Source organism: Pelophylax lessonae (assembly GCF_965119305.1).
Source record: "Pelophylax lessonae genome assembly, chromosome: 5".
In the NCBI taxonomy this organism is placed as follows: Eukaryota; Metazoa; Chordata; class Amphibia; order Anura; family Ranidae; genus Pelophylax; species Pelophylax lessonae.
Genome location: NC_138772.1, coordinates 66,446,757 through 66,472,018, shown reverse-complemented (window position 1 = coordinate 66,472,018; position 25,262 = coordinate 66,446,757). Strand labels below are relative to the sequence as shown.

General features: G+C 42.7%; 1 protein-coding gene across 1 annotated transcript in view; it reads left to right on the top strand.

The window, feature by feature from the left end:
• Positions 1-25,262, top strand: part of CUBN (cubilin) — a 439,455-nt gene that overhangs the window by 96,565 nt on the left and 317,628 nt on the right. Inside the window, exons 14-18 of the mRNA XM_082257511.1 lie at positions 13,309-13,543; positions 14,954-15,135; positions 17,332-17,494; positions 20,617-20,807; positions 25,039-25,195. Coding sequence (XP_082113637.1) covers positions 13,309-13,543; positions 14,954-15,135; positions 17,332-17,494; positions 20,617-20,807; positions 25,039-25,195 — 928 coding nt within the window. The remainder of the gene's footprint in view (positions 1-13,308; positions 13,544-14,953; positions 15,136-17,331; positions 17,495-20,616; positions 20,808-25,038; positions 25,196-25,262) is intronic.

Genomic DNA, 25,262 nt, shown 5'->3' with positions numbered 1-25,262 from the left:
ACATCTCTGCCTCTCTGCCACATTTACTGCAGGTTATATGTAAAGTCCTCTTTGGAAAACTCTCTTTCCTACTCCAGATATTCCTATTATTATAGGTAGGTTTGGAGACTGTATTGACAGATGCAGTGTCCTTGGTTTCAATATGCAGAGCCTGGAGCTCAAACAGTTCAATGGCTCTTGCAATCTCCTGCAGACTAGTAAGTGTGAGACTAGGTTCTCTCAATAATCTCCTCCTGAGGTGCACAGATGTGCATTTCTCTATGACCTGATCTCTGATTATCTCCTCAGTTACAGTCCCAAAATCACAAGACTTTGCCAGATATTTCAGCCTAGTCACATAACTGTCTGTGGTTTCTCCTGGTTCTTGCACAGCCTGTCTAAACTTATATCTTTCATAGGGAATATTTTTCTTTGGCTCAAAGTACTCACTCAGTCTATTCATAGCTGTCTCATAGTCTGAATCATCCCCTGTTGCTCCCAGGGTTTCAAAAATGTCCTGAACTTGAGGTCCAGCTAGATGCAGCAGCATGGCTCTCTTCAGAGCAGGTGCAGTCACTCCTGTGGCTATAACATAGAGCTGAAATCCCTTCTTCCACTTGTCCCAGCGCTGTGAGAGACTAGTGTGGTCTCCAGACACATCAAACGGTCCGATAGCCGGTAAATCCAGAAATCTAGCCATCCTCGTCGCCAAAATGTAGTGTATTAACACAGACCAGGCTGTACAGGTTGCTTCTTTATTCACCGAACATCACGCATGCAACTAACTTCAGCCACACCCAGCTCCCAGACATATACATAATTGTAACATTTTGCAGACAGCAACTTAACCCGTTGCTTACCATACTACAATGACCCACATTTCACAGCCATAGGTTACTATTGGGAATACCATAGCTTTGACTATACGCCACTTTTTTGGTATGGTGATGTCTATGCTTTTTATAATGTCTAGGTTTACCATTGCTTTCCTCCCAAGAAGCAAGTGTCTCTAAATTTAATGGCTACAGTCACTGTCTGCAGTGATATTGGAGCCTAGGAAGATAAAATCTGTCACTGTTTCCATTTCTTTTTTTCTATTTGCCAAGGAGTGATGGGACTGGTTGCCATGATCTTAATTTTCTTAAAGTTCAATATCAGGCCAGCTTTTGCACTCTCCTCTTAGATCACCTTCATTAGGAGACACTTTCTGTCATTAGTGTGGTATCATCTGCAGATCTCAAGTTGTTGATATTTCTCACTACGATCCTAATTCCTGCTTGTGATTCATCGATCCTGGCATTTCCCATGATGTACTCTGCAAATAAGTTAAATAAGTAGGGTGACTATATAGGTCCTTGCCGCACTCCCTTCTCAATTTTGAACCAGTCAGCTGTTCTATGTTCTGTTGTAACTGTTGCTTCTTGACTTGCATTCAGGTTTTTCAGAAGACAGGTGAGGTGGTCTGATATTCCCATTCCTTTCAGTATTTGTCACATCTTGTTGTGATCCACCCAATCAAAGGCTTTGCTGTAGTCAATAAAGCAGAAGTAGACATTCTTCTGGAACTCCCTTGCTTTCTCCATGATCCAGCGAATGTTAGCAATTTGATCTCTAATTCCTCAGCCTCCTCGAAATCCAGCTTGTACTTGTGGTAGCTCTTGGTTCACATGCTGTTGAAGCCTAGCTTGTATAATTTTCAGCATAACCTTGCTAGCATGTGAGATGAGTACAGTATGAGTACAGTAGTACAGTAGTATATGAGTACAGTAGTTTGAACATTTTTTTGCGCTGCCCTTCTTTGGTATCAGAATGTAAATGACCTCTGCCAGTCTTGCAGCCATTGTTGAGTTTTTCAAAATTGTTGGCATATTTAGAGCAGAACTTTAACAGCATCATCTTTTAGGATTTAAAAAAACTCAGCTGGGATGCCATCATTTCCACTAGCTTTGTTATTAGCAATGCTTTCTTAGGCCCACTTGACTTCACTCTCCACAATATCTGGTTCAAGGTCTCCCACATAGAAGAAAAATATATTTAAAATATATTTTTAAAAAAACATTTTTTATTTTTCCCAAATATATTTTAGAAATATTTTTGAAATGCTACAATTTTGGCCATATTCAATATATTTCTAAAAAAATTTTCCCAAATATATTAGAAATATATTTGAAATGCTACAATTTTGGCCATATTCAATATATTTCTAATTTTTTTCCCCTAAATATATTGGAAATATATTTTTCTTCCATATGGGCTGTGCTTGCATTATCCTGGTTATATGGGCTTTTAGATCTTTCTTGTATAGTTCTTCTGTGTGTTTGCTATCTCTTCATTATCTCTTCTGCTCCTGTCAGGTCCTTGCCATTTTTGTATATGTTGGTAAAAATTAAAAGTAAAGCAGATACAAAAAGAAGTTGTGTGTGTGTGTGTGTGTGTGTGGGGGGGGGGGGGGGGGTTGCTGCAAAAATACATAGCCTCCCTATTGTATATAACTGATGGCACTTTCATCCTTTTACGCTTTGCTCAGACTTTTCTGGGGGGTTCAGTGGGATAAAATGGTGAACAAATAACTGCCTTCTTTGAAATAGAGATCAAAAAGGATTTTCCCAATTGGGGTCAAGAGCTCTTACATGTGTTCTGTGAATCCTACAAGGCAGTGCTTGAGCTTTGAGTGGTTAATCACCAGGCCTGTTGGCTGTCTCATAATAGCGTTGGGGAGGATACATAGCTTTGTGTAAGGTTTAATGTGGTTTTAAACCCTAAACATTTTTTACCTTAATACATTCCTTGCATTGCGGTAAAAAAATGTTTAGGCATCAATTTTGGCCCCTCACCCCCCTCATACTTACCTGAACCCTCATTCGATCCAGCGTTGTGCATGTCTGCAGCTCTTCTCTCCCCTCAATTTCATGTCACGCTGGCTTTGCTGTGGCATCGGGACCCATTGCTCTCACTTCTGTCATTCAAAGCCAGTGACGAGGGAGCAGAGGGTGGGGCCGAGCCCCGCTTTCTGTGTCAATGGACTAAGAAATGGGGCCTAGGAGAGGCTTCCCGTGGGGCCATCGGACAGAGAGGAGGAACCAGGAGCACCGGCGGGACATCCAAGAAGTGGAGGTTTGGGGTCGCTTTGTGTAATTTCATTGCACACAACAGGTAAGTATAGAGATATTTGTTATTTTACAGTCACTTTAAAGTAGATGTAAAACCTAACTGAATGACAATTAGTTTTCCTTGATCAGTTCGTAACCATGAGATTTTAGTAAATGGGTTTACATGAACTTTTTCTCAACAAGTTTCTTGGAATGATAATGCAATTATATTTAAAACAGAACCTCGTGCATAGAACGTTAAAGATTTCAGCGAGTGTCCTTAAATGGCCTATCTTTATATTTACATAAGAGAAGCATAAACTAATTTGCAAAACAGTACAAACAAATGGCTACTGCCCCCACCTATAACTGGCCTTTTGTAACAAGGAGCACATGGAAGGGCCACGAAAGGGGGCAGGTGGTCAGCAGGTTGGCCAATAAGTTCAGCTGGAAATTTTCTTTGGTTTTGTTTGACATGCGTTGCCCTTTCATGTGCTCCTTGCTGTAAAGGCCAGTTATAGGTGGGGGCAGCGGCCATTTATTTGTACTGTTGGAATACTGGCAGCAAAACACCTTTGCTGCCATTGTGCTAAATGCTGGGTGTCCACTGTGCCCCTGTGCCTTTAGGGAGGGGTGGGCTCCTTCCAGGCTCACCTGCCCTCTGCCTATCCATTATAATGCATGTACCTCTACAATGGAGGCTCTCAAAATTTAGAGTTAGGACTACAGATAATACTGGGGTGCCATGAAGTGGCTTTGCAGCTTATGCATGTATTTGAAAATGTGTGCAAACCAAACCCCTGTTTTTAACATATACTGTTAGACAGGGAATTTTCTTTGGTTTTGTTTGAATCTGCAAAACAGTTTAAGATCCCTGCCATATTATGTGTTTGCTATGCAATTCAACTTTTAAGGCATTGTTTTGTCTCCAAAAAACTTGAAGTACAGTTGTATTAGAAAAAAAAGAAGTGACAGCCAATGATGGTGTTGCCCCTTAATTTGCTAAACAATTGTAGAATAAAAGTAGCCAGTTCAATTATTTTTACTCACTTAATAAAGAGCCAACATTGGCTTCCCTTTTGGTTCTGACAAGTTTTAGATGTTTTGGGGCATTTTCACTGGCAAGACCATCTGGTCACAATTTCACGTCCATTTCTTGGATTCTTGCTTTGGCACTCTGTGACAACGGTCTCCATTGTTCTATGTTTCCATGATCCAAACTCATTTTAAATAACTTCATTTAAAGGAGTTTACGCCCTGCAGGAGTCTTGTTGGCCTGTACAGGTCTTCATAAACCATTAATAAATGTTTTGGTTTTCTGTGTGCTTTCTTACTTTTTAGCTGCATGGTTTCCTAATTAAACTGATTTATTTTTGTTGTTCTGGAATGTAGAACAGAATTTGTCTGTGGATTTTGCGGTCCAAATGGAGCAATTTTAGCAAATTTAAAGCAATCAGCATTACAGTAACTAATTTTAATCCGTATGCTGCTAGCATTAGAAAATAAATAGGAAGGTATATTATATTTACTTGTTTTAAATTCTTTTTTTTTTTTTTTTTTTACATTTTTTTCAGTTGTTTTCTTGTTTCTTGCATTGGCCAAAGTCATGTCAAACATCCCAGGAGTCTGCCTGTGTATTTTTTTTTTCTTTCATCTTGAGGAAAGGATGAAAGGCTTTTTCAGCTAAGCACACCCTTCTGCCTGCATGCCTGGCCTAAGGATCAGTGGCTTATCATCCATGTGTGCAGGGTGTTCCCTTCAAATGGGCCCCAGAGGGGGGGGCCACTGTGACCCACCCTGCACGCATGGATGATCTCCTGGTTCACAGCTGATGCGGCGGGAGGGACACCCATGAGAACCGATCTCCCTGAGTGACTTTTCAGCTGACAGCTGCTTCCCCTTCTGTCCCTCCCACCGCACCGATCCCCGGCTGTTCCCGGCTGTTTCCTGCTTCTCCGGCCCCTCTCCGTGCCTTCCTCTTACTTCTCCGCCCCTCCCGTGATCCTCCCGGGCCCTGTCCTCCTCCTCGACCCACCTCCGTTTCCTCCTCTTCCCCTGGCCCCCTGTCCTCCTCCACCCCCCTCATTCCCCGCAGCCGCCTTCCCTCCTCTCCCGCCGGCTGTGGGGGATCTGTCAGGATGGAGAGCGGAGGAAGGGGCTGGTAAATATGTCATTTATCGCCCCCTCCTTTTCTCAATTTGACACCATGAGCGTTTGCTACCAAATGTTCATTCCTGTGTCCTGTGTTAACTGAGCAGAGTAAACTGTGTTTACTACGCTTCAGTTTATGAATGAATGGGAACCTTTCCTCCTATTCATTCATGTTCAATGCCCAGGCTGCTCAGAAAGGGACTGGGGAATGTCTGTCCTCAGTCCCTTTCTCTGTCTCAAAGGGGAGAAGTCAGGGGTCTGTTTAGACTCCTGATATCTCACCAAAGCCCACAAGCAGGGCTGATTAAAAAAAAAAAAAAATCAATACATTTTAAAACAATTCAATTGTAAAAAAAATGATAAAAAACTAAAAATTGTAAAAAAAAAAAAAAAAACTCCTGACATCATCACCCCCTTCCCCTACCAGCACTGTCCACTACCCCAACCCCCTCCCCCAAAAAAAGCATTGTGAAAAAAATGAAAAACAAATTAAATTATAAAAAAAAATACATAAAAATAAAAAACTACTGACACCAACCACTGCTCTACTGACACTGTCCACTGCCCTACTGACCCCTTCCACTGCCCCATACTCCCCACCCCCTCCCCCTTTCTCAGAAGCACTGTGGAAAAAATAATAAAAAAACAAACCAAAAAATAATAGATAATAAAAACAAAAAAAAAAAATTGGCACCGTCCATTGCTCTACTTACACCGCCCACTGCCCTACTGACACCATCCACTGGCCCCCTAAAAGCATTTTAATAAAATTTAAAAAAAATGCAGAAAAATGTAATTGTAAAAAAATAATAAATAAATACAGAACTACTGACACCATCTAGCACATACTACCCACTGCCGTACACTCCGCACTCCTCACCTGCACATTCTACCCACCACCATACACTCCACACTCCTCTCCTGCACATACTACCCACCTCCATACACTGCATACTCCTCTCCTACACATACTACCCACCTCCATACACTCCGTACTCCTCTCCTGCACATACTACCTGCCTCCACACTCTGCACTCCTCACCTGCACATACTACCCAATTCCATACAAGCAAGGTCCATAAAGAAATGAATGAGCGTGTTTGGGGTGGAGGAACTTGACTGGCCTGCACAGAGTCCTTCCCTCAACCTGAAAGAACAGTTTTGGGATGAATTAGAGCAGAGAATGTGCCAGGCCTTCTCATCCACATTAGTGCCTGACCTCACAAATGTCCATTCCCATAGACACACTCCTAAACCTTGCGGAAAGCCTTCCCAGAAGAGTTAAAGCTGTTATATTATTATTATTATACAGGAATTATATAGCGCCAACAGTTTGTGCAGCGCCTTACAATGTGAGGGAAGACAATACAGTTACAATACAATTCAAAACAGGAGGAATTAGAGGGCCCTGCTCGTTAGAGCTTACAATCTAGAAGGGAGGGTCAAGTAAAACAAAAGGCAATAACAGTGGGTGATGGGTTGATGGAGAAAATGGAGGTATATTTGTTAGGTGTGGGTAGGATAGGCTTCTCTGAAAAGGAGGGTTTTCAGAGATCGCCTAAAAGCTAATAGAGTAGGAGATAATCGGACAGATAAGGGTAAGGAGTTCCATAGGATTGGAAAGGCTCTGGAAAAGTCCTGGAGGTGAGCATGGGAGGAGGTGACGAGGGAGCTAGAGAGCAGGAGGTTTTGAGAGGAATGAAGAGAGCGATTAGGTTGGTATTTTGAGACTAGGCTAGTGATGTAGCTAGGGGCTAAGCTGTGGATTGCTTTGTAAGATGTTGTAAGTTTTTTGAATTTAATTCGTTGGGTGAGCGGAAGCCAGTGGAGGGCTTGACAGAGAGGAGCAGCGGACACTGAGCGATTGGTAAGGTGGATATGTCTGGCGGCAGCATTCACGATGGATTGAAGGGGGGATAGCCTATGTAGAGGTAAGCCAACGAGAAGGGAATTGCAGTAGTCGAGGTGCGAGATGACCAGAGAGTGAACTAGGAGCTTTGTTGTGTCTTTGGTTAGAAAGGGGCGTATTTTGGAGATGTTGCGGAGGCTGAGGCGGCAAGATTTGGACAGTGATTGGATGTGGGGTTTGAAGGAGAGTTCAGAGTCCAGGACAACACTTAAGACCTTGGCATGCGGGGATGGGCTGATAGTAATGCCATCGATATTGACCGGGAAATCAGTGGAAGGGGCACGTGGTGGAGGAAAAATTATAAGCTCAGTTTTGGATGGATTGAGTTTAAGGAAGTGGTGAGACATCCAGACCGATATATCTGATAGTAAATTAGTGATATGTGAGGAGCTGAGGGGTGGATAAATACATTTGGGTATCGTCAGCGTAGAGATGGTATTGGAAGCCGTGGGAGGCTATCAACTGACCCAGAGAGGAGGTGTAGATTGAAAATAGGAGGGGTCCAAGAATAGAGCCTTGGGGGACCCCAACAGAGAAGGGAAGAGGAGAGGAGGAAGTAGAATTGTACATAACGCTAAAGGTGCGGTTGGATAAGTAGGAAGATAACCAGTGAAGAGTACAGTCACGGAGACCAAAGGCATGGAGTTTTTTGAGGAGGAGGGGATGGTCAACTGTATCAAAGGCAGCAGAAAGGTCCAGAAGTAGTACAGAATAGTGTCCATTGGTTTTGGCCATTAGTAGATCGTTTGTCAATTTTAGGAGAGCAGTTTCAGTGGAATGTTGAGGCCGAAATCCAGACTGAAGGGGATCAAGGAGGCTAGTCTCGGCAAGGTGGTCGCACAGTCGGTTGTAGACTAGACGTTTGAGGAGTTTGGATAAAAAGGGGAGCAAGGAAATAGGGCATAGGTTGTTAAGATTGGTTGGGTCCAGTGAGGGCTTTTTAAGTATGGGGCTGACTAGTGCATGTTTTAGAGAGTTTAGAAAGATGCCAGAAGAGAGGGATAGATTGAAGATGTGGGTTAGAGAGCGTAGAATAGGGCCAGAAGGTGAACGTAGCATTTGCGAGGAAACAGGATCCAGAGGGCAGGTCGTTAAGTGGACGTTAGCAAGTAGTTTAGCAACCTCATCTATGGTGGCGGGGTTGAATGAGGGAAGCAATGATCGCACCTGTGGGCATGAAGCATAAGGCATGGAAGGTATCTGAACAGCAACGGTCTCCTTACGTATTTTATCAATCTTCTGTTTGAAGTGGTAGGCAATCTCCTGGGCAGTGAGTGAGTCGGTGGGAGGGGGTAGTGGAGGACGGAGTAGAGAATTAAGGTAGCGAAGAGTTGCCAGGGGCGTGATGACAGGCTGTTAATGAGAGTGACAAAATAGGTCTGTTTGGCAGTGTGGAGACTGGAATTGTATTTTTGGAGGGCAGATTTATATTGGTTGAAATCCTTCTGAGACCTAGTCTTACGCCATAGGCGCTCAAGAGCACGGCTATGCTTTTTCAGACTTCTAGTGTTATCTGTTTGCCAAGGTTGAAGGGGTTGGGGCCTGATTCGGTGTGTGGTGAGGGGGGCCAGTGTGTCCAGGGTTATAGCTACAAAGGGTGGGCCAACTCAATATTGAACCCTACAGACTAAGACTGGGATGCCATTAAAGTTCATGTGCGTGTAAAGGCAGCCGTCCCAATACTTTTGGTAATATAGTGTATGTTCAAGTAACTAAATCCATCTAAATGAGGATGGTTTGGTAGAGTCGTAAACAGGACATTCATTTGGAGATCTTTGTTAACTGGCAGGCATGGTAAAGATAAATCAAGGAAGGGATCTCTGAATTGTTCGCCCTGACAGACCATGAAGGCAGAGTTTGAGCGATCTGGCACAAACATGCACAAACAGTTAATTAATACACAAGCGATACAATTAGAGATCCAAGATGGTAAAAAGCTAGGAAAAACTCAGGCATGTTAGCTTTGGGCACATGTGATGTTTAGACTAGAGATAGGTGGAATGATTTCAGACTAAATTACTTTAGCCTTAAAATTATTGATTTATCCATTTGTGAAATGTTGCAGAAGTGGAAACACCTCCAATGAGGATGGTCCAGAAGGTGGAGAGATAGTCTGGCCATGTGGGAGCAGAGTTCAGTGTCCTGGGGGGGACCCCTGTGCTGGGGGCTCTGCCAGAGAGAATGACAGAGAGCAGCAGAGGAAGCCTAACACCATTTTTGCCTAAGCTAGGCTTAGCTGAGTCACCCTGGGAGGCACTGGGACCTGTCTAGCAGGAGGCCTGTTCAGCAGTCACCACATGAGCTACAGGATCTTTACAAGGGACTGAATCAGTAACTTCAGGTACTACACCCCAGAACCTATAGAGGAGAAGCAGCCAGGTGCAATCCCCAGCTAGCTATCTACAAGGGACAGCTTAGAGCCAATAAAGCCCATACAGCTACCCTGTGCCTCTTGCTAAGGAAGCCAAGTGCCTTTGCATTATTCTACAGAGAAAGAGTACCTGAAGTCAGAAGTTGGGGTTGTGCTTGACCAGTTGGGCTGATCAGTTGCCCTACGGGAAAACAATCTTGTGATCTTTTTCAGTAGCCAGAGACAGTTTTTCAAGTCCTCATGTTCCATTTAACTACAAGTCTGGACATCTCATACCTTCTCATCCCCATGCAAGTTTATTTCCAATAAACTAAAGACACAACAGAACACCCTGGGCTGGTTTTTGACTACTGAGAGGAAAATTCCTGCTGCCTGGCTGTGTCAGGGGGCTGTGTCAAGGGGGTAGCGCTACACAATGTTGTCATTTTTTTTACCGTATTGGTAAAGTTTTTTTGTATCTTTTTTAAATTAATAATTGTTTAAAAAAGTTGTGTTTCTATTTACTGCTTGACCCTGCACTGACTACTCTTTCGGGTTCTTTAGCCCATTTTTTTTAATGCATGTTTGGGTTACTGGGGTTACCCTGTGTATTTTTTGGTGAGTCAGTACACATGTCCTTAGGGTAAGGCTCGGTTTCCACTATTGCGACTTGCTGTGCGACTTGACACATGTCAAGTCGCACAGCAAGTCAAAAGCCATTCATTTCGATTTGGCCCGTTTTCACTGCCGCGACTTGAGTCGGCACTACTTTTGGGCCGACTTCAGTGCGACTTCCCTCTATAATGAGGGACAGGTCTCACTGAAAGCCGCGAACAAGTGAACACTACAGAGTCGCGCTAGAAGTAGCGCGACTCTGTAGCCGCAGCAGTGGAAACCGAGCCTAAGAGTGTTACTACCTTCCTCTCCTTTGTGTAATTTAATGAGGTCCATAGGGGTTTTTATCTTTTGTTTTTGCTACCTAGTGTGAGATGTCTTAACAACATTTGTGCATTATTTGGCTAAGCCTTCTAACTTATTTGGAACAGCAAGTGTGCGGTCTCAGCTGTTGGGGAGGTAATCTATAGACAGTGCCTTGTATCTTTGCCCAATTTTTATATTTGGTGCCAACATGGAATCTGGGGATCTAATTCTATTTTTCAGTATCTACAATTTTCTTATAAGCCAAAGACTTTGTATTAGTTTTTCACATTTGTTTCTGCAATAGGGCTTTGTGAGTTTGCTGCTTCAGGAAAGTCCTCCCGGTAGTTATGCAATGGAATCTATTGTCTTTTGTAGATTATGTTAGCCTTTCACATGGTTTCCTGCAGCAAGAAGTGCTTACAAACTATTACAATGTGTGCTCCTTGTTCATTCAGAAATTGCCCAGATCTGTACAAAGTAGGAAAAATTGTATTGTGGTCTCATGACATAATCAGATGAAGATGAAAACTTGTTTTAACCACTTCCCCAAAAGGATGTACTCGTATGTCCATGGGGTTCAGTGGTAATACCGGGATGGTGGGTGCACCTACAGGCATCATCCCAGTACCAGTATTTTCAGCCGGAAATTCAGTTTCAGGCAGAGGTGATCTGAGTGGCTAATTAGCCACTGGGGATTAGGGGTCTATTAGACCCCTAATCTCTCCATAAAGAGGACCTGTCACGGCCCATGCTGTCACAAGGAATGTTATTCATCCCTTGTGATAGCAATAAAGTTATTACAAAAAAAAACATTTAAAGAAAAAGTGTAAAAAATTTTTTTTTATCAAATAAATAAATAATAAAAAATCTTTTTAAGTGCCCCCGTCCCACCATGCAAATGCGGATTCATACGTTACTCCCGCACGCATATGTAAACGGTGATCGCACCACACATGTGAGGTATTGTCACGAACGTCAGAGCGAGAGCAATAATTCTAGTACCAGACCTTCTGCGCAACTCTAAACTGGTAACCTGTAAAAGTGTTTAAAATATCGTCTATGGAGAATTTTAAGCACTGTAGTTTGCCGCCAGTGCATGGGCAGACGCAATTTTAATGCGTGACATGTTAGGTATCTATTTACTCTGTGTAACATCATCTTTCACATTATACGAAAAAAAGTTTTTTTTTTCATAACAAAAACTGCGTTTAAAAAAAACGCTGCACAAATACTGTGTGACTTAAAAAATTGCAACACAAACCATTTTATTCTATAGAGTCTCTGCTAAAAAAAATAAATACGTAATGTTTGGTGGTTCTAAGTAATTTCTAGTAAAAAAAAAAAGTAGATTTTTACATGTAGGAGTGAAGTGTTAGCATAGATTTGGGAAGGAGCTGGTTAAAGTGTACTAGTTGCCAATAATACTAGGGGACAGCCATTATGTGGGTGGAAGAAGGCCAGTTTGTGTCCATTTTTGGACTTAAAGTCTGAATGTTAGGTTAGCAGAAAGAGGTTGAGTGGAGTATTTATGCAAGAGGTAAACTATAAACCAATAATTCTAACTGTAAAAAATACCCCACCAAACATCACATTTTAGTTATAAGTTGACTGGGCTGAGTCAACTTCAGGCTTCTTATATGTTCTGGAAAGTCCAACAGTAAGACCCCCCTACCTTAATTCTCATCTTTCTTCCGGTGTGTTCCAACTCCTTCTGTTTTCGTTCCTTATAAAAATAACTAAATACAATATCATGCAATAAGAGTAGGCTCTCCTCATAATGGGCACAGAAGGTGTGCAGATCTTAACAACAGTGTCCCGAAAAAAAAACCTCTCAGGTGGATTAAAGAGTATGTTACCCCAACATTTCATATTCCTGATATGTGTCTGTTCTACCATGTCCTTGTATGAATAGGTATCCTGTCCACTTTGCTTCTGTGTAAAATACTTGGTGATTCTACCAGTCCCCCTGTTTCAAATTGACCATGCCAGGGCATGGAAGCACATCCATCCCATGGTGGCATGGTGGTCAGTTTTCTTCTTTGCATTCTACTTGGAGCACAGCCTGCCTGTACTCCAATGGTGATACTTCTGCTGACACTCCCCCCCTGCCCAACTAATCACTGGGAAGATCAGTGCACTGCCGTTTCTCTGCTTCCTGCTGACACACCCCCTGCAATCTACGGTCCACTTCCACTTCTTCAAACCTCTTATGCAGCTGAGAACAGAGGTCATGTGGTCACGTATTTTATATATATACAGTACACAAACATTTTGTCTTGCATTTCTATTTTAAGCTGAATTGATTGTTTTGCAAGGTAAGAGTTCACATATACCTTAAAGTGGAAGTAAACCCGTGTAGGTATGCGATTCCCAAAAAAAAAAAAAACTTTAGTTCTGTTTAGCCATCATCCCGAGATAATATTTGAAAGTGGGGTTGGTGCCTCAGGTCAAGGTGTGGGACTTTATGGGCTAATATATTCATTCATAGGTGAGTAGAGTTTTTTTGTAAAATGTATTGGAATATTGGTAACATATAAAATATAGTACTTGAAAAGAACAAAAGCAGAGAATATAATACATCAGGTGTATGGGTTATAGACCCATTGGTGGTAGTGAAAGGAGAAAAAGTAATGAAGGAGTGACACGGTGGTATGGTGACAATAAATATCTCTCTATTTGTCCACGCTTCTGGTCTTTATAGAATAAGGTGACTATTAGGATAGTTCATAAGGGACTTAATTATTCAATGTGTGAAACCAGAACTGTCCTTGTCATACAGTCATATACTCCCTTCAATTCTTACAGCTATTCTAGAAAAAAAATGCAAGTACAGTATATCTGAAATCTGATTTTAAGGGCATCATAAACAATTTCACCTCAATGCATTTTATGTCCTCTTTCTTTCTTAGATTCTGCGCATCTCTTTCACTTATTTCAACTTGGAGCAGAGTTCCAGATGCAATTTTGACTTCCTGCAGATCCATGACGGAGACTCGGTGTCAACCTTCATGCTGGGAAAATTCTGTGGTACCACAGCCCCCGCGGAGCTCTTCAGCTCCCACAATGCTTTGTATATCTGGTTCAAATCCGATGATAAATTTTCCGCTGGGGGATTTCGGATGAATTGGGAGTCTCGTCAACCAGGTAAAAACCCATTCTCTCTTTTTAAAAATAAATCAGATAAATAGAGCTGGTAGGCTCTGTGTTAAAATGGCATATGTGCTGCACAGTATTACCACTACTTCTGTCTTATTAAAGCCCAATTGCCATTTCAGTTTAAAACCACCAAATCCATTCCAGCTGCATCAAAAGGAATGGTGTGCAAAGTTCTACTATTTATTTTCTTTAGAAAGCAGCCTGAGTAAAAAGAAATAACCTTTCCCCTGCCAGCATTGCTAGAGAGAAAGACCCTTGCTCTCTTAGGTATACACCAAAATCCATATGAAAATTTTCAGAACATTCAGAATTTTGTTTGCTTTTAACATTTGATTTTGGAATGAATGGACTTTACCAAACGAAAACACATACACTGTTAGAAATTCATACATTTGAGAAAAATCTTCCATCCTGCTTCTTTGAAATTAGTTGTCACTGTATTTGAAAATGACTGTTGATTTGACGCCACTAATGAGTAGGAAAACAAACATTCTTAACAACATTCTTATGATGAAAAATATCAAACAAAATTCTACTAATGTACTGTATACCCAGCAGTGGCGGCCCGTCCATTGGGGACGCAGGGGCGGCGCCCCCCCTTTCCATGCGTCCGGCCCCCTAATCTACATGCAGAGTGCTGGACACATGGATTCCAAAGGGTGATTTTTTTTTTTTTTGAAGCACATGATTAGAGCCAGAGGCTTGAATAGGCTTCAAAAAAGGGTGGGCTCAGGGTGCAGAGAGCCCACCCAGTTGTTTGACAATAGCGAATTAATATTCGCTATTGCCACACTGATTCTCCTCTTGGCCAATCCGGAAGCGGGTCCTGAGACCTGTTTCCCAATTGGCCAAAAAGACAAGGCATCCTATTGGCCAAGGAAGGAGGAGACAGCTGCCAAGAGGGAACATGGGGACTGAGGGGGAAGCCGCCACCACCTGTCAGTCCCGCGGAGCAAGGTAAGTAAACTGGCATGGGGGGTCTGGGTCTGGAGTGATTGGAGGGGGGTCCGTCTGCCACTGGAGTGATTGGAGAGGAGTCCGTCTGCCGCTGGAGTGATTGGAGGGGGGTCCGCCTGCCGCTGGAGTGATTGGGGGGGGTCTGTTTGCCAACCGCCGCCCCCCCCCCCGACTGATGGAGCACCAGCCGCCACTGATACCCAGCTTAACTCTAACTCCTTAGGGGGTGTGTTAACCTATGCAAAGAGACCACTTCTTCGACAAGAAACAATCTTTAAACTATGCTGGCAGGGGACAGGATTTACTACTCAGACTGTGGCTGCTGTCTAAAGGAAGCAAACTCTTAAGACTTTGCACCAGAAATGTATTTAGCTTCATAATTTGAAAGAGTAGTTATATTTTAAATAAATGTATCTTAAATAATATTCCTATTTCATTTAGAGTGCGGAGGTCAGCTGTCAGATCATCATGGGTCCATTATTTCTCCTGGTTACCCTGGTAATTATCCTCCTAATCGAGACTGCTACTGGACAATTTCTACTGCCCCAGGGCTTTATATCACATTTGCCTTTGGAACGCTGAATCTAGAACATCATGCCACATGCGAAAATGATTATTTGGAGGTATGTCTTGGTCTACATTGTCCTATATATGTTTTTTTTTTTTTTTTAGATTAAAGCATATCCAAAACACTTTATTGTATAGAGTAGAGAAAAGTATAAACCCCTGTCAGATTTCTTTTCATTTTCATCCCGGTGGGAGGAATTAACTTCACTTCCTCTCCCACAGATACAACTTACTCTCCAAAGTAGGTGAATTACCAGGACAAAAAGAGGGGTTAATTCCCTCAGTAGGGACATGGACATGGACAGCAATAAAAACCCAAAAAACACAGAGCTTCCAAATCTTCTGTACTCTGCCCATACTGTCTTTGAATACATTTTATTTTGTGCTAAAAAAAAAAAAAAAAAAGGCCTATTTATCTTTTTGTACTTATTGATTTTAAGAACAACCCCTCTTATGAAGAACCCATCAGACAACACCACAACCTACATGTTTCATAGACGGAAGTGTGCTAGGAGGGGAGAGGGTCTGGTATTTCTGCTTTCTGCAAGGGTGTCCATGCTCTTCTGTATAGCACAGGGAACTTTTTATACTAGTCAAAGGGCATTTGTAGTATTTTTTTTTTTTATTATTTACTTGCTATTTTACCCAGTCAAAGAAAGAGAATCAGGCTGTATGGTCATCCTGTCTCCTACCTAAACTCAATGTTGACAAGAGGCACTCTTTTACCAGTTTTATCTTTCTCCATTCTACAGTTCAGACAATTATCAACCCAAAACTCAGTTAGGAGAAGGGTTAGTCCTCATTGGGGCCTTACAGCCTTATATTTCCAATACAACAGGGGCAGAATACAAGTGAATAATGGTACACACGAGAGGTAAAGCTGCACTGTTACAACATCTTAAGTGTATAAATTACAGATGCTGATTTGGTCTTTAATAAGAAACCGGCACAAGCAGGGTTAGGGTTGACTGCAGGGAATAATGACCAGTATGACACAGAGACCACCTCTCTGTCTTCATGCTGCACATCATGGATGGGCAGGATAAAAATATTTTTGTGCAGTAGTTTATGTACAAATTGGACAATGATGATACCGTTTTGCATTTTCTACAACACAGTTCCTCACGTTAAAAAGGATCTGAACTGTGGAAAGTAGGCCCAGAAAAAACCAAGCATTGTACAAAGGACCAGTTACCACTGTTGCTTGTTGTTTCCTGCAGCTGATCTTTTCCCCATTTCTGACTTGCCATACCTTGCTATCCACTAAGGTTGAGGAGCAGGGCTTTTCCTTCTCATGTAAGAGTTGCCCCACAGATAACCTGGTGATCTGATGATTGATGATCTGATGACTGGTGATCTGATGGCTGGTGATCTGATGACTGGTGATCGGATGACTGGTGATCTGATGACTGGTGCAGTAATGTTTAAGAAGCATCAGCAGGCGAGGTGGAGAGAGCACAATGCCAAAAAATAAATTATTCAGCAGAAGCAGGGAGGTCCTGACACTGTAGGTTGTCGAGTACAGCTTCCTCTACAGCAAGGATAGCAGTGAGCAGCACAGTGGGTGACATCACAAAATCTCACACCAGATCCAGGGAGACTAGCAGAGGCAGCAGTGCCTTAGATTTTACACTGCAGATACACAGTTTTGGGGTTACAGAATAGGAGTGCCTAGGCACAGGGTGTGTGCTGCTATTTTTCAGAAGGAATTAAAACTTTTAAAGATAGATTTTATTTTAGGCAACTGCTGAGGCACAATTATCATTTCTAGATTTTCCCTTTAAGACAGCAAATAAGACAGCATGTTGAGTTGAAGTTCATTTTAAAGGATAGATTTTTTTAACCTGTACTTAGGGGGTACCATGTGACATGGTACTTTGGAGCAGTCCCCCACATCCCCCCCCCCAGGGTGACTGTGTGGGGCACCCCCCTCCTACAGCCGTGTCGTTCATTTACAGTTCTGTGAATCATCGAACTACAAGTCCTGTCTTCCACTGCGGCAGTTCTCAATGAACTATGAGAGTTCTGATGAGAGCCCTCGTAGTTAATTGACTTCAATAACTGTCTGCCCATATGGAGGCATGGGCAGACAGCTGTACTAGGTGTCTGCAGGAGCATGACATTGCCCCGGTGATCCACTGATCACGGGTACAAAGCTTTGCGTGCTGCAGTGTAAAATACAAAAGCATCCTTGTAGATCTAATTGATTTATGTTTTTTTTTTTTAAATCAGATGTATTTTCTTTGCAATAGGTTCGAGATGGCCTCCTGCCCCAAGATACTCTCCTTGGTAAATACTGCAGTACCCAGTCACCTGCACCTCTCCAGACATCCGGCCCATATGCCTGGGTTCACTTCCATTCGGACAGCGCACTAACAGACAGAGGATTTCAAATCAATTACGTAGCGTCATCCTGTGAGTAAGAACATTGTAACGTATGTTGTTTTTGTGTGGACAGCTGTAAAAGGTTCTGTCTTCATGAATACTGTATGTATTCTTTATGCCATCACAGGCTTCCTCCGGGAGTTCCAATTTCCTCCCACATGAATATACGGTAGGCTAGTTGTCCTCTACAAAGAACTGGTCCTTCAAAGTGCACGTGTGTGTAGGGGTAGAGGTATTTATAGTAAAAAAGTGAAGAAAATGCCCAGTGCATGAGAAATTGTCCATGGTGGCCAAATTGATTTTTATATTAGCTCAACTCCAGCCAAAATTCTTTTACTTTGTGTTTGGTAAGTGCAGAAGAGTTGGGACATCTGTCCTGTTTTTAATGCCTTCTGTATACCAGTTGCCAAGATTGAACTCACTCTTGGAAAATTACTAAACACAATTTTAGAAGAGTGGAGAAATCTTAGAACTTTTTACGACAATGTTATCGCTGTGCCTTCCTGCCCTAAATATGCCCAACCCCCCATTTCTTCTATGGGCATCACAGGCACCAGCAGTGAGGGAAAAGTTCCCCAATGGTGTCACAGACAGAAATTAAATCTGTCAAAAAGTTTAACTTTCTAGGAAACTAAAAAGTAACACAATTTTGACTAAAGCTTGGCTTTAACCGCTTAACTGCAAATCACATGCATGTACTTCATTGAATTTAAGTGATTATACCAGGATGATGCCTGCAGCTACAGGCATCATCCCAGCATTGTTTTCTACAGCTGGTGGGTGGCTTTTCATATGTAAAAGCCATTCAGTGGCTAAATAGCTGCTAGATGACTTTTAGAGGCGGTCGCCCCCTCCAGCTGCACACTGGCGGTCTCTACCATCCCACCAGTGAGCCCGAAATGAAAGCTGACTTACCACGGAGCTTTTTGAGGACCAGAAGGTCTCTAATGAGCTCTATGGTATAGGAAACCGGTTAGTTGAAAAGGACACAGAACCATTGTCATAGGCACAGAGGTGTCCCCACAAGTTTTATTCCAATCATTCAGTATTGTCCCATTTTAGTATTCCATTCATAATAAAGGAACATAGACTTACACTATAATACCAAAAGTATTGGGACACCTGCCTTTACACACACATGAACTTTAATGGCATCCCAGTTTTAGTCCGTAGGGTTCAACATTGAGTTGGCCCACCCTTTTCAGCTATAACAGCTTCAACTCTTCCTGGGAAGGCTGTCCACAAGGTTTAGGAGTGTGTCTATGGGAATGTTTGATCATTCTTCCAGAAGTGCATTTGTGAGGTCAGGCACTGATGTGGATCAGAAGGCCTGGCTCGCTGTCTCCGCTCTAATTCATCCCAAAGGTGTTCTATCGGGTTGAGGTCAGGACTCTGTGCAGGCCAGTCAGGTTCCTCCACTCCAAACTCGTTTATCCATGTTTTTATGGACCTTGCTTTGTGCACTGGTGCGCAGTCATGTTGGAACAGGAAGGGGCCATCCCCAAACAGTTCCCACAAAGTTTGGAGCATGAAATTGTCAAAAATGTCACCTTGAGAGTTCCCTTCACTGCAACTGAGGGACCAAACCCAACCACTAAAAAACAACCTCACACCATAGCCCCCCTCCACATGGGCATGGGCATGGAAATCCTTAACCCTGCTGACAGCTAAATAAAAAAATAAATAAATAAATAAATCGGGGAAAAACGGCCATGCCGAAATAAAAAAAAAAAAACCCTTAGGTCTGGTATTGATTTTAAGGGGAACCCCACACCAAAATGTAAAAAAAAAAACAAAACAAAATGGCATGGGGTCCCCCCCAAAATCCATACCAGACCCTTATTCGAGCATGCAGCCTGGAAGGCCAGAAAAGGGGGGGGGGGCGGTTAGCGAGCACCTCCTTCTCCTGAATCATACCAGGCCACATGCCCTATATATGGGAGGGGTGCTTTGGGGCGGAGGAGCCCTGCCCTGAACCCCAAAGCATATTGCCCCTTGTTGATGGGGGCCAGGATCTGGGGGTCTCCTTGTTAAAGGGGGCTTTCAGATTCCAATAAGCCCCCTGCCTGCAGATCTTCACAATTACTGCCCAGGGTTATCGGGAAGAGGCCCTTATCCCCATCAACACGGAAACAAGGTGCTTTGGGGTGTGGGCAGAGCCCCCCTTGCCCCATAGCATCCCCCATGTTGAGGGAATGTGGCCTGGTATGATTCAGGAGGGGGGCACTCACTGCATGATCAGATAAGGGTCTGATATAGATTTGGGGGGGGGGGATTTTTAGCAGGGGTTCTTTGAGACCAGAATGTTATTTCAAGGGTTCCTCTGTGTTAAAAAGGTTTAGAAAAGGCTGATTGAGACAATAATAGGTTTGCCCAAATTTGAGCTTTAAAACCTGACCCCAGTTTTTTAAATATTTTTTTTATTTTAAATAGAGCCAGTAAGAGTTAGAAGTTCTCTCTGGGTTTTATTTCTGTTTGAGACCCCCGTTGGTAGATTTACCCTCACTTCATGTCACTGTGATGCCATATAATGAATGGTGGATAGAGGTCGTCACCACCAGGACAAGAAGGCACGAACAGTAATAACAACATTGTTTATATCCTTTCTCACTCTGCTTGATTCTTTCTGTGTCCTTTTTGGAGACATTTTCCATAACGTTCTCGTTTTGGGAGAAAGGGAGGGGATATCACCGCAATAGGGTAAAAAATCTGACAGAAGCTCCAACCCTTCCCTGCTCTATTCAAAATTAAATATTTAAATACTATATAAGTTTGGGTTGTAGTTGGGCTTTTAATACAAAATCCAGAACATACTCAAATAGGTTGCAGTCCAGTGTTCATGTGCGCTCAGTAAAATGCTGTAGAGTATGGTGCAGCTGAGTCAATTTTTTGGGCTTGATAAAGACCCCGATAGAACTGAAACCCAGTTTTGTTTGAGGGTTCCTCTATGGCTGTCAATGTTTCTACCCTCTTGATGGAAATAAGAAATGGAGTTTACAATTTGTGTTGCTTACCTCATTAGGCGCTCATTTTTAATGGGTTGGCTGTATGTTTTTTGGTGGTTGGCTAAATTATTAATTACATAAATAGGATAATAATAATTGAGTAATATGCCTGGATTTCAGTGCAATTTATATCTTTTTGTGTTTCAGCTGGAAACCTATGTGGAGGAAACTTCACAGATGCTGAAGGTTTCATCACTTCTCCATCATGGCCAGATGCTTATACAGGAGACAAGCAATGTATCTACATTATCACACAAGGAAGTGGTGACCAGATCAATCTCAGATTTACCCATCTGGATTTACAGAGCAGTACTGGCTGTTCCCTGACCGTTATAGAGGTATTATGTGTATCTGGGTCTTTACCCACTGTTCTGTTCAGCTCCAGAAGATTTACCCCCCTTCATGACTAGACCATTTTTTGCAATAAGGCACTGCGTTATTTTAACTGACAATTGCGTGGCCGTGCGACATTGTGCCCAAATAATATGTATGCCCCTTTTCCCCCACAACTAGAGATTTCTTTTGGTGGTATTTGATCACCTCTGCAATTTTTTTTTATTTTGCGCTATAAACAAAAAAAAAAAAAACGACAGTTGTGAAAAAAAAAAAATAATAATAATTTTTTACTTTCTGCTATAAAAACATAATAAAAAAAAATGAATTTCTTCATCAATTTAGGTCAATATGTATTCTGCTACATATTTTTGGTAACAAAAATCCCAATAAGCTTATATTAATTGGTTTGCGCAAAAGTTATAGTGTCTACAAACAATGGGATATATTTATGGAATTTTTATTTATTTATTTTTTACTAATAATGGCGGCAATCAGCGACTTATAGCAGCACTGAAATATTGTGGTGGACAAATTGGACACTAACTGACACGTTTGACACTTTTTTGGGGACCAGTAACACTAATACAGTGATCAATGCTAAAAAATATGCACTGTCACTGTACTAATGACATTGCCTGGGAAGGGGTTAATATCAGGGATGCTCAAAGGGTTAACTGTGTGCCTAGCCTGTGTTTTTTTACTATGTGGGAGGTGCTTTTACTAGGGGAAGTCATGGATCCTTGCCTACTGACAGAACGGCAATCTGCCTTGTTTACATTGGCAGACTGCCGTTCTGCCTGTGTACCGAATGATTGGCAGTCATTGGCAGACAAGTCCTCGGTACCCGCTGATCAGCTCCTGCTGTGTATAATCACAGAGGGAACAAGTCGCCGGCAGCGCACGTGTGCGCCCACTACCCGGAAGAGCTGGATCACGTATATAAAACTGCTAAGGGGCAGACAGCAAGTGGTTAAAAAGGACCTGCAATGTGGAATCTATTCCAAAAAAGAGAAGCAGAGCACAAAAGACTAGTCACCAGTATTGCCTGCAGGCCTACTGAAGCTGATCTTTTCCCCATTACTGATCAACCATGCTTTGATCTGCACTGTGTAGAGGCAGCCATATTGGTAAACGCTGGGTTTTTTCTTCCTGATGTTAGAGCTGCCCTCTTGATGACTGAGTAATGATCAAAGAGCAGCAATTGAGGTGTTGAAATCACAGACCACAAAATGAATAAAGCAGAAGCAGAGAGATCCTTGCACTACAGGTCCTCAAGTACATTGTTCCTCTCCAGCAAGGGGAAAAGTGAGCAACACAATAGTGACATGATCGAATCTTGCTCCTAAGACTGAAAGGCTTGTAGTCAAAGGCAGCAGTGCCTAAGAAAATCCTAAACTGAAGATATACAGCTACAGGAGTGCCTAGGCAAAGATCGTGCACTGCTATTTTTTAGAAACTCAAAGCAAAGCATACATTTTTTTACGAGACTGCCTAGACAGCAACGAAAATATAGCCTGAAGTTCTAACTCTTCTGCCCTCTACTAAAAATACATTTTTGTTTGTATCACAGCTGTAAAGATTTCCCATCCTTTCCTGTCCTGACAGAGCTCAATAGCTGAAGCACCGATTATACAGCAGTTCTATCCCTTTCCCACACTAACACAAACAAACAAATAGAAATAGAAATAGAAAGCCCAGGCCTAGGGCGGGACTTTGGAGAGGGGGCAGCAAAAAAGCTGCACCTCGCACGAAGCTCCTCCTGGCTCCTGCATGAAAAGGGTCCCCATCAGCTTGAGCTACACATTTAGTATGGTGCAAGTCTTATGGGGCGAATTAGGCCGGAGGGCATGGTCCAGGAGGCAAATCACTTTGGCCCCCTCATAAAGCGGTCACACTGCTACCTGCCGGTATTAGAATACCTGCAAGTGAGGAAATTCGGACAGACCACAGGCTGCCTACCGAATATCACTGTTGCGTTCAGGGAGAAGTGCCATACATGCACAGGTAAACGCAAAAGCCATTGATGTTTACCTAAGCACAACCGCACACAGTCATTCACTTGTACCAATATCTGTATGCAAAATGTACAGCTCCCCAGGTGTTTTTAGACCTCAGCACACAGAAACTGCTAAGCATCCATGTGCTTAACCACTTGCCGACCGCCGCCCGACTATATACGGCGGCGGTCAGCTCCTCCCAGGCAAAGTGACGTACCGGTACGTCACTAGCCTGGGAGCCAATAGGGGGCGAGCCCGCCCCTGCTCGTTCCCTAAGCAGCCCGTGCGTGTGACCGGCGGACCCGATGTCTGTCGGATGGAGAGAGAGAAAGGCAGGCGGCTAATGTAAACAAAGCCGACTGTCATTCTTCCCTGTGTAAAAGCACAGATCATACGGTCCTGCTATGTAGGACCGTTGATCTGTGCTGTTACACACACAGCCACATCCAATCACAGTTAGAAACACACCCCTGAGGACACACTTAACCCCTCCCTCTCCAATAAAGTTAACCCCTTCCCTCCCAGTGTCATTTTTACAGTAACAGTGCATATGTATATCACTGATTACTGTAGTAATGTCACTGGTACCCCCAAAAGTGTCAAAAATGTCAGTCAAGGGTCCGATCTGTCCGCCGCAATGTCGCAGTCCCGCAAAAAAAATCACAGATCGCCGCCTTTACTCATTAAAAAAAAACAATAAAAATGACAAAAATCTTTCCCTTAGTTAGTAAACGCAATAACTTTTGCGCAAACCAATTAAAATACGCTTTTTGCGATTTTTTTTACCAAACATATGTAGCAGTAAACAAATTGGCCTAACATGTTAAAAAAATTTTATTTTTAAATTTTTTGGGGGGAATTTCATATAAAAAAATGTGAAAAATATTGTTATTTTTGCAAAATTGTCGCTCTTTTTTTGTTTATAGCGCATGATCAAAAAATCGCACAGGTGATCAAATACCACCAAAAGAAAGCTCTATTTGTGGGAAAAAAGGACGTCAATTTCATTTGGGTACAGCTTCACACGACCGCGCAATTGTCCGTTAAAGTCACGCAGTGCCGAATCGCAAAATAGGCCCTGGTCAGGAAGGGGGTAAAATCTTCCGGGGCTTAAGTGGTTAAGGCCTAAATGGTTAGTTCACCTTTACCAAAAAACTTTAAACCCAGGTAAGGGGTGCCTGTGCTTAAAAACAAACCGAAGGTAAAAAATGCCTTTGCTATAGGTGTTGGCCATTTACGTGCCTACAGAAGCCTGGATGAGAAACTCCCAGGGATTGCATCATTTTGTACTGCCTGGTTGCTAGGACATTGCCAAGACACCAGCTGATTTAGACACCCTCACATGTGCACTCTTTCACCCCTGTCATGATAGCTCTGAGCTCAGAGATGCTGTGATGGAGGAGATAGTGGACCACACGTGCATGGGGGTTTGAGATCTCCCTCCTGTAATAGTTGGGATGAGCAGTAACAGCTGGTAGTGGCTTAGCAATGTCATAGCAGCAAGGCAGGACAAGATGATGCCATCTCACTGAGTTTTTCAGCAAGGCTTCAGATGCTATGTAAGTGGGCCCTTATAGCAAGGGCATTATCCAACTTTAGTCAAAGCTGCACAGTTTGTTTTTATCTACAAGTGCCCCTTACCTGCATAGGCAGTTTTTTGGTAAAGGTGAACCAACCCTCTAAGAGCCGGTTCACACTGGGGCGACTTCAAAGCCGCCCGACTCTAAAGCCGCCCCCTGCAGCGCGACTTCAGCATGGCTTGCAAACAACTTCTTTAACAGAAATCAATGCAAGCCACTCCGAAGTCGCCCCCAAGTAGTGCAGAAACCTTTTTCTAAGTCGGAGCGACTTGAGTCGCTCTGATTAGAACGGTTCCATTGCACTGAATGGAGCGCAACTTGTCAGGCGACTAAGTCGCCTGACATGTCGCTCAGTGTGAACTGGCTAGAAGGGTTGGGCGTTCTGATGACATTTTGAATAGATTAATGACTAGGCAAAGGCTGGACGTCAGGGAAACAATTTAATTTACACATCGTTCTGGGAATCACTGCACTATAAACACATGGTCACAGGTTCTGTGACGGGTACAAAGTTTACTGTCTAAATTAAAATAAAATAAAATATTTATTTGAAAAAAAAAAGGTTAAATGAGGAAATATGTCTGATTAGTAAATTACTAAAATGTGTTTTTCTCAAGTATATTTATTTACAGATATTACATTCTTCTTTTGGGTAGATTAGAGATGGAGGCTCACAGATGGCGCCATTAATTGGCAGATACTGTAACAGCACAATTCCTGCTGCTGTAACATCAAGCTCAAATACACTTTGGGTGAAATTCAAGTCAGATGCATCAGCTACAGCATCAAGTTTCCGAGCGTTCTATCAAGTTGGTGAGTATGGTAAAGGGTCAGTCCAAGCAAACCCTTTTTTTTTTGGTTGCTAGGTGGATGCTTTTGT